Source organism: Alnus glutinosa, chromosome 5 (genome assembly GCF_958979055.1).
Source record: "Alnus glutinosa chromosome 5, dhAlnGlut1.1, whole genome shotgun sequence".
NCBI classification, from domain to species: Eukaryota; Viridiplantae; Streptophyta; class Magnoliopsida; order Fagales; family Betulaceae; genus Alnus; species Alnus glutinosa.
The window spans coordinates 32,778,880-32,788,531 of record NC_084890.1 but is presented as its reverse complement, the minus strand read 5'-3'; the positions used below and the strand labels follow the sequence as shown (position 1 = coordinate 32,788,531).

General features: G+C 37.1%; 1 protein-coding gene across 1 annotated transcript; it reads right to left on the bottom strand.

Annotated features, from left to right (window-relative positions):
- Positions 1 to 5,058: 5,058 nt before the first annotated feature.
- LOC133869292 (receptor-like protein EIX1) lies at positions 5,059 to 7,917 on the bottom strand. The gene has a single exon (XM_062306246.1). It carries the CDS (start codon positions 7,915 to 7,917, stop codon positions 5,059 to 5,061), a length of 2,859 nt encoding a protein of 952 aa, XP_062162230.1.
- Positions 7,918 to 9,652: the final 1,735 nt, after the last annotated feature.

Here is a 9,652-nt window from a genome sequence, read left to right as displayed (position 1 = left end):
GAGGTAGAGGCCGGATGGATCAAGGTACAAGCTAGCTGAGCTAGCGAGAGAGAGAGCCGGCGGAGGCAAAGAGCGCCGGCAGAGGGAGAGAGCGCCGACGGACGGAGATAGCACCGGAGAAGGGAGAGAGTGCTGGCGGCGGCCGGGTGTGAGAGAGACTCTGAGAGGGAGAGAGTGGATGTTCTTTTCAGCTGGTGATCGAGCTCTGTACGTGCAGATCGATGAGCTAGCTGCGTTTTTCCCTATTTAGATCTAGGGCTTCGACGGTTATTTTAAAACCGTCTATAAATATTATAGACAGTTTTTAAAAAAAAGTTAAAAAATCGTCCGTAATTAGAAATTTCGGACGGTTTCAAAAAACCGTCTATACTATTTTTAGAAATTCCGGACAGTTATTTTAAAACCGTCAATATATTTTTACAAACGGTTTTAAAAAATCGTCTGTAATTATATAATTTCGGACGGTTTTAATAAAACTGTCTGTATTTTTAAGGACGGTTTTAGTAAACCGTCTGTATATTTTTTTTCCCGACGGTTTAAACAAAAAAGTCCAGAATTTTTTTTTTATAGACGGTTTTTTAAATCGTCTATAAAAAAACCGTCAATAATTCCCTTATTTTTTGGTAGTGAAGTGATTGTAATTGGTTTAAATTTTAAATTTTTTCAGGAATTCTTCTAGCCAAATGATTCATTGATAAATTCATGATAACCAATCTTAAGAGGCTTGTTATACTATCAAGTATTTCTCCTGATAGATTGTTATGCGAAAGTTCTAAAGAATAGATAAGATTATAAATAGACATACCATATAGGCATTCTCTTCCTTCCGAAACCAACGACATTTGTGAATTACCATAGCCAACTCCATCATAACCATCATCTCTATACAAGTTTCCTAAACATTGAAGGATTTCTCCTGAAAAATAATTGTGGGCAAGGTCTAGGATCCAAAGTTTTGAAAGATTACACAACTCTTGAGGTATGTCCCCGTGAAAGAAATTGGACCTTAGGTTTAACATCAATAAAGATGGCTGACTTTTTCCTATCCATGCTGGAAGTTTTCCAAAGAATTTGTTCCTTTCAAGATCAATACTTTACAAGCCTCTATAAATTCTAAAGAAAGAGGGAAGCTCTCCTTCTAGATTATTTTAGTTAAATGATATTGCATATATACAATGAACTCAAATGTCGCATTGAACTTGGAACATTTCCGAATATATTATTCTTTGCTAAGTCCAAGACCATTAAGTACTGATCTAAATCCTTCCAATGAGGGGGTAGTTTCCCAGATAGCGAATTGTTTTTCAAAACAAAAATTTTCAATTCCTTTAACATTCCAATAGAATGGGTAATTTTTCCAGTAATTGAATTTGAAGACAGGTCCAACGAATGTTACTTGGGCAATAGCTCCCTTATGTTTCCAGGAATAGGTCTAGAAAACATATTATGATTGAGACTTATGTATCTCAAATTACCAGGATAGAGTGGGAGTGGGCCGTCTAACTTGTTGGAACTCAAGTCAAAATAATATGCCGAGTCACCATTTGATTTTTTTATTTTTTTTTAATTAAAAAATTTTACGAGTCCTTGTATTTATTCAACTTTGTGATGCGATTGTTCTGAATGCGTCCACTTTGAGTTTGGAATTTTACCTCATTGCATGCAAAGACTACAGACCATAAAAAATAAAAGAAGTCAAGATTGTTATCCCGGGGGTGTACATTGGGTTTGGAAGTTTATCTCAATACCAAGACTCCTAGCTCAAGTCATCGTACATATAATTGATAAAGTCATTTAATTAATGTCGTGATGGGACAATAATACCGGTATATATGGAATTTCTGGGTATCCACTCCTTCATTCATGATTCATCCACAATAAATCCAAAAGTTGATGTAATTTCCGTCCAATTAATTTGTGATTGAGAGTTTATCTCAATGCAAATTAAGACTCCATGCTTGGAGTCGTCTATTCATAAATTGCACGTAAGTTCCATTTATGATGAATATAAATTTTTTATAAATCGATTTGTGAGAAATTTTTAATAATTTATATATAAGAGTGACATGTTTTCTTTAAACATATTCTCTATCAATTTGTCCCATCCATTCAAATGAAACATGTGGAAGTGCACCCTCTAAGATGTTGAAACTCAAATCAATATAAGTTGCAAAGACAATATATATTTAGCAACAGCTTTTAAGGGTGACCACATTGTCATAAAAGGAACAATTTAATTGATGAGAATTCATTCAATTCCCATGAGAAATGGTTTCCCCTTGCCACCAATAATTTCAAAATAAACTATGACATTGCCATCCAGACCTCCTTCTCAGCCTAAGCTACGGTATGTAGAAATCAAGAGGGTCACTCATCAGCCCCTCTTGCGACCCAAATCAAGGTGAAGCATATGCAGATTAATTTTCACTCTCGGTTCTCCTTGGAAGGTGACTCGGAGATTGTCAGTACTCTAGCTCTACAGCATCGCAACATATTCCAAAATTGGCAAATCTCTTCTACTGTCTCCAACATTCTTTCTTTTAGAGCACTAGCTGCAGTTTCCTGAAACTTTTCATCAATTTAAAAAATTAATGCTCTGTTTGTTTTAACGTATAATGCTTTTTGAAAAATATTTTCCGTATTTTCCGGTATTTCGTGAAAAAGAAAATAATACTCAAGCCGAAAATAATTTTGGTTTAAGCAAAAAAGCTTATTCAATTTTGGAAAATGATTTCCATTTTTAAATTTTGTAAATTATTTTACAAGTTTGAGTTTCTCTTTCTCAAATCATTGAACTATCACTGGAACCCAGCTGGACCACCACCACGCCACCCTAAGACTACCACCGGGTCACCACCAAGCCACTCTAGACCACCACTGAGCCACCTTCGAACCACCGTCAGATCAACACAAAGACACCTCGTACCACTCCTAAGCCACCACCGAGCGACCCTGAACCACCACCGAGCCATTGACGGACCACTGCCAAGCCACCCTAAACCACACTCGGACCACCGTCGAACCACCATCAGGCCACCGTCGGCCACCGATGACCATCACCGAACTACCGACAAGCCTCCGCCAGACCACTGCTGAAACTCAAATTATTAGGTTAATTTTTTTAAGGGTTAAATATATAAAAGCCCCCCAAACTACCACCCTTTCTCCGGATGGCCCCCCAAACTACCAATGCTTAGATTCTGGCCCCCCAAACTACCACTTTCTGATTTTTTGGCCCCATCCGTTCATTTATGCCGTTAATTTTAAACAGAATTCCGAAAATACCCCTCCTACACTTTGAAATTCTCACGGTTAAGGGAGGGGTATTTTCGGGTTTTTGTCCAATTTCCGTTAGAATTAACGGCATAAATAGACGGATGGGGCCAAAAAATCAAAAAGTGGTAGTTTGGGGGGCCATAATCTAAGCATTGGTAGTTTGGGGGGCCATCCGGAGAAAGGGTGGTAGTTTGGGGGGCTTTTATATATTTAACCCTTTTTTAAAAATATTTTATATTAATATTTTAAAGTTGTGAATAAAAATTGATTTTTATATTTTAATATGATTGAATGAAAAAATAAAATGGGGTTTTGTTATTTGTTCAAGGCATGCTTGGTTTTGGATTTAATAGCTCAGTTTATTTAGCTAGTAGGGCTTTGCTTTTCCTCTGTTTTCTGTCATGATTTTGTTATAGTTCAAGTTTTTCCTGCTTGGTTGTTGGTCTTGTCTGGAGTATGCCCTCGAGTTTTTGTAATTCTTTGAAATTTAAATGAGAACCATCCAAGGACGAATTCAATTACTGCTAGGATTTATAAATAACAGCTTCACCTATTATTATCGCTAAAATTTGTTAAACTTTTCAGTTGCTTGGTATATTGTAATCTGGAATGTGATGGTCTCTTGCGTAAAGGGATGATCTCTCTGAAATTTTGCTTGACGAATTGATGTGCTGCGGATAGGTTATCAGTTGCCTCGATATAATGCAAATGTATATATCTTTGTGTATTTGTTGTATGCATATGCAGAATAATAATTAACATTAGATCATCGCTAAATTTCAAAGATATATTACTTTGATTATGAGTTGCATATTTGGTGTTAAATCTTGATTATTAAAAAGTGATTTGGCAAGTAGCTAGTTCTATAATAGATAAATTATATAAATGTAAATATAGGAAAAATGATACACATACATCACCTACATATCTCCTACACATCTCCATACAACCAAGTTTTAAATCTACCATTAAATTTGTGGGATCCAATGTGTGTCCCATAAATCCAATGATGAATTTGAAGATGAGATATGTAGGAGATGGATTTATATCATTTATCAATCCTTGTAATTTTGGCTTGACTTTTTCAAATTAAAGTTTGGAAATAAAATGATGGTTTGATAATAAATTTTGAATACAAGTTTTGCATTTGTTAGAACTTAATTATTTTGGGTTCTAGTTTGCGAGCCCAACTTGAGCAGAAATTGTTGCATTTAATAGATGAAGTCGACCAAGAATGTGCATGCTTTGGTCTACCTTGAATAGAGGAACAATTGACGAATTGGTGTGGGAGGCCAAGCAAACAACCTACCTACAATTCTATAAGTTGGTTATGCATGGTAAAGTTTCTGTATGGTTCTCTGGACACCTATTAACAAAGAAAAAAAAAATGCATAGAAACGGCCTTTGTTATATCTAGATGAAGGAAGGGGTTTTTCCTTCAAATTAGGTTGAAAGAAATTTTTCCACTCCAATTTATACAATTGCTATATATATATATATATATATATATATATATATATATATCTTAATATTTGAGAAGTATAAGCTTTTTTAATAGTCGTACCAACAAAGTTGAAAAAGAATTCTATTAAAAAATCATTTGTTTCTCATATGATGATAAAATGATTGGTGGGATGGAATAAAAGCAAAAATGTCTCACACTAAAATAATTCATATATAGGACATTAACACACTTGATTGGAGCGTATATTATTACAGCAAAATGAAAAACTTATAATACATAATTGATGCATCTTAAGGAAAGCTCCAATGCCTATAGCCTCAACTTCTCTCCGACTTGAACTTCCGTTGCAAGTGAACAATTTTGATCATAACGAGCACAACAATCTTGTCTTTCAATTTATCAAAGCTTCTGAAGTAAGCTTGTCTCCATGAAGTTTTGATAATCAGTGTTCCACAAACTCCCCAAAATCCAACAATAAATCCAGCTGCCATGCTAATGTAGAACGAGATTGACTCAATTCCGTTTCCATTTTTGTTGGCTACTCTATTACCACCATTTGGTTTTACTCTCGGTCTAATTTCGTCTTCTGAACACTTGGTCGAAAGAGGAGGTCCACAGAGTAAAGCATTACTTTCGTAGATAGAAGAGTCATGAAGTGTTTGAAGTTGATTCCCATTTGGAATCTTTCCAAACAAGTTGTTGAATGACAAATTCAAGCGACTTAAGAAGTTCAAAGAAGACAAGCTTTTAGGAATAGGACCAGATAGCTCATTCATTGAGAGATCAAGTGATTCTAACATGTGTAAATTCCCGATTTTTTTAGGAATTCTGCCAGACAGATGGTTCATTGATAAATTCAAACTGACCAATTTCGAGATGCTTGTTATATTATCAGGTATTTCTCCTGATAGGTTGTTACCCGAAAGGTCTATTGAATGAACAAGATAAAGGATTGGATCATCGTATAGATATTCTCTTCCTTTTGAAACCAGCATCATTTGCTCACCATATGGAATTTCACTATTTTTATCATTGCTGAAGCTTCCTAAACATTGAGGGATTGCTCCTGAAAATTCATTGTGTGCAAGGTCTAGGATTCGAAAACCTGAAAGAAGGCATAATTGTTGAGGTATGTTCCCATAAAACAAGTTGGACCTTAGGCTTAACCTCAATATATATGGTAGACTTTCTCCTATCCATGTTGGAAGTTTTCCAGAGAATTTGTTTCCTCCAAGATCAAGGGTTTGCAAGTTTCCATAGTTTCTAAAGAAAGAGGGAAGCTCTCCTTCAAGACGATTTTGGCCCAATGATAATACCCCTAATGAACCCAGATGTCGCATTGAACTGGGAACATTACCGGATATATTGTTCTCTGACAAGTCCAACAACCATAACTGTTGTAAATCCTTACAATGAGGGGGTAGTTTCCCGGATAGGGAATTGTTTCTCAAAATAAGACATGTCAATTCCTTTAGCTTTCCAATAGAGTAGGGAATTCTACCAATAATTGTATTTGAAGACAGGTCCAACCAAGATAACTTGGGTAGTAGCTCCACTATGTTTTCAGGAATAGGTCCAGAAAACATATTATTATAGAGAGATATGTCACTCAAATTACCAGGAAAAAGTGGGAGTGGACCCTCTAAGTGGTTGGAACTCAAATCAATATAATATGCCAAAGGGTGAAATTGAAAGTATGGTACCTGTCCACGTAGTTTGTTCCCGGATAGACTCCAAGAGGTGACATTTGGGCAAAACTTCCAAAGGTCATGCGGAATGGTGTCAGAAATGCCAACATTGTTGAGCCAAAGATATTTGAGTTCATTTTGTGTTTTTAGCCACGCTGGAAAGTTTGGGCTGATCTGCATCTTTTCTAATTTAATTTCTGTTAGCATAAAAGGAGGAACCCAATCATGTTTGACATCTAAAACCAATGTCCATTTCGCAGAAAATTTCGTAGACAAGCTAAGAGATTTTAATCGGGTGAGATTTTGAAAATGAGTTTCAATTAGGACACCTTCCCAAGAATTCCGAGCAAGGCTCAACGAAACAAGCATTGACAGTTTCCCGATGCTTTCTGGAATTGTTCCGTTCATTTTATTGTTCGAGAGGTCAAATGTTTGCAATGAAGACATGTTTCCAATAGAATCTGGAATTGAACCCCAAAAAGAACAACCTTGGAATTCAATAGTTTTCAAATTCTTGAGTCCTCCCAATGAATAGGGCAATTTCCCCCCAAGGAACCTATTTTTACTCAAATCTAGATACTCCATGCTACTGTTGGAACATTGAGACAAGCCGTTCACAAACTCGGTTATCTCCCCACTTATATTGTTGCTCCGCAGATATAATGTTTGCAAATTGCAAAGGTTGGCAAATGAGCTCGGAATCTTTCCAGTAAAATGGTTGCCAGCTATATCCAAGATGCGCAAGCTGGTTAGATGTCCCAGACCAATTGGAATAGCACCTCTAAGCGAACTGGAATCAAGATTGATTGTTGAAAGGCCACTCACATTTGACAACCAGTGAGGTATGAAGGAGTTAAAACTGTTGGAAGAGAGATCAAGCACTGAAAGCAATGTGAAGTTGATGGAGGAAATAGATTGAGGAAGACTAACAAGTCCACAATTAACTAGGTGCAACTCCACCAAGGAAGGGAGCATATTAACCGCATCAACCCAATTTAGTACTTTCTGAAGATTAATATTTCCCAAATTAAGGTACTTAAGAGAAGGAAAACCAGCAAGCCACTGCAGACTTTCAACCTCCAATGTTGGAGAGGAATAATAAAGGTCGATGGAGGATGAAAATGAATTGAGGTCTAGATATTGTAGCCTTGATAGATTCCCAAGATGGGTAGGAATAATTTCGGCAAACATTGAGAAAGAGAGATTGAGATATGTCAAACTCTCAAGGGAACCCAAAAACCTCGGAACAGTGTATCCATTAAAATTATTCAAGCTTAGGTCTAGGTAACTCAAATGTTGTAAATTGAGTAATGAAGGACTTATCTTACCCCCCAAGCATGACTTGTGGTAAGCTTGTTCTACTTCATCACGACGATACTCATATTCTGTATATGGGGTCGAGCTTTCTCCATTGAGAAAATAAAATTCACTCACTGGAAATGGGTTTTTGAGGTCAAGCTTGACGACATCACTACTAAAAAAAAGCATATTCTGGACGGTTTAAAACCGTCTAGAAATGCTAAAAAACCGTCTGAAATTGATTCCAGACGGTTTTTTCTAGACGGTTTAAAACCGTCTAGGAATATGCGTCGCTAATTAAGGTTCGGGACGGTTTGGGTCAAACAGTCCACAATTCTAGACGGTTTGGCCCAAACCGTCTAGAACTGGTTCTGGACGGTTTTGGGCAAAACCGTCCATAAAATTTTGGACGGTTTTGCCCAAAACCGTCCAGAATTTGTCTTCTTCTTTCTTTCTTTTTTTTTTTTTTTTAAATTATAATTATAATTATTATTTTAATATAATTATTGTTCTTATTTTTATTTTTATGTCCGGTGGGCGTAAATCAGCTCCAGTTCTACCGAAAATCCATCGGAGAGACGTTCCACCGGTCCTTCTTCGGTCACTGCCAGTCTCCTTCGGGTTCCACCGGTCCTTCTTCGGCTTCTCCGGTCACTGCCGGAAATCCATCGGTCAAACCCAAGAATCACAAAACAGAGGAAAAATCCTTCACAAATCAAACAATCCAAACCCAAGAATCACAATCCAAACTCAATACAACACAAAATTAATGCAAATCTAACCTAAGAATTTCACTTACCTAAAAAAAAAAAATCAAACATCCATCCGGTGGTTTGGAGAAAGTGGTGTCAAGGAGGCCGGAGGGGGGGAGAGAAAGAGAGAGGAAGGGAGAACCAGCCAGAAATCCACGAATTCCGGCCGGATCTGTCTTTGATCCGGACAGAGATCCGGTCGGGCGTGGATATCGGTCGGATCCGGCCGGATATTTGACCTTCCGCTTCAGATCCGACCTTAGCAACGTCACCGACTCCGACCGTGTCTAGATCTCGTCGTCCCGTTCCCATCGCCCGTCTCAGTCGCCGACCGGAGAGACAAGAAGAAGAACGAGAGGGAGAGGGGGAGGGAGAGATGAGGTCGGACGAAAAAATAAGGGATCTGGGTCTTTCTTTTAAAAGAAAGAAAAAGAAAATAAATAAAGGAAAAAAGTAAAAAGAAAATAGAAGAAAAAAAAAGAAGTTCAGAGACGGTTTTAGGAAAATCGTATGGAAATTTCCAGACGGTTTTCCTAAAACCGTCCAGAAAAAATGAAAGAAAAAAAATTCAAACGGTTTTTTTTAAACTGTCTATAAATTTAGTGACGGTTTTAGGAAAACCGTCTGGAAATTTCCAAACGGTTTTCCTAAAACCGTCTGAAAAAAAAAAAAGCAAAGAAAAAAAATTCAGACGTTTTTTTTAAACCGTCTGTAAATTTACAGACGGTTTTATTAAAACCGTTTGAAAATTTACGGACGGTTTAAGTAAAACCGTCGTAATTTTTGATTTTACAGACGGTTTTCAAAAAACCGTCAGTAAATTTTATTTTTCTAGATAGTTTTTAAAACCGTCTAAAAAAAAACCGTCACTAAATGCTAGTCTTTTTGTAGTGCATGCCCGGTGGTGTTGTCACAGGTAACGCCTGTCCAATTGCAGTAATCCTCACCAACCCAAGAAAAGAGACGACCTGATGGATCTATGAGACCTTCTTTGAAGCTAAGAAGTGCTTTTTTCTCAATCTCGGAGCATCTGAAAATAGGGCTTTTGGTGCATGAAACGGGTTTGATAATTTGCAAGTAGGATGCAGTTGCAAGCAAAGAGAAGAAAAAAATCAGGAGGAGATGAACAGCGGACATATAGATATGGCTGCTAACCATTTTGCTAGTGAAAG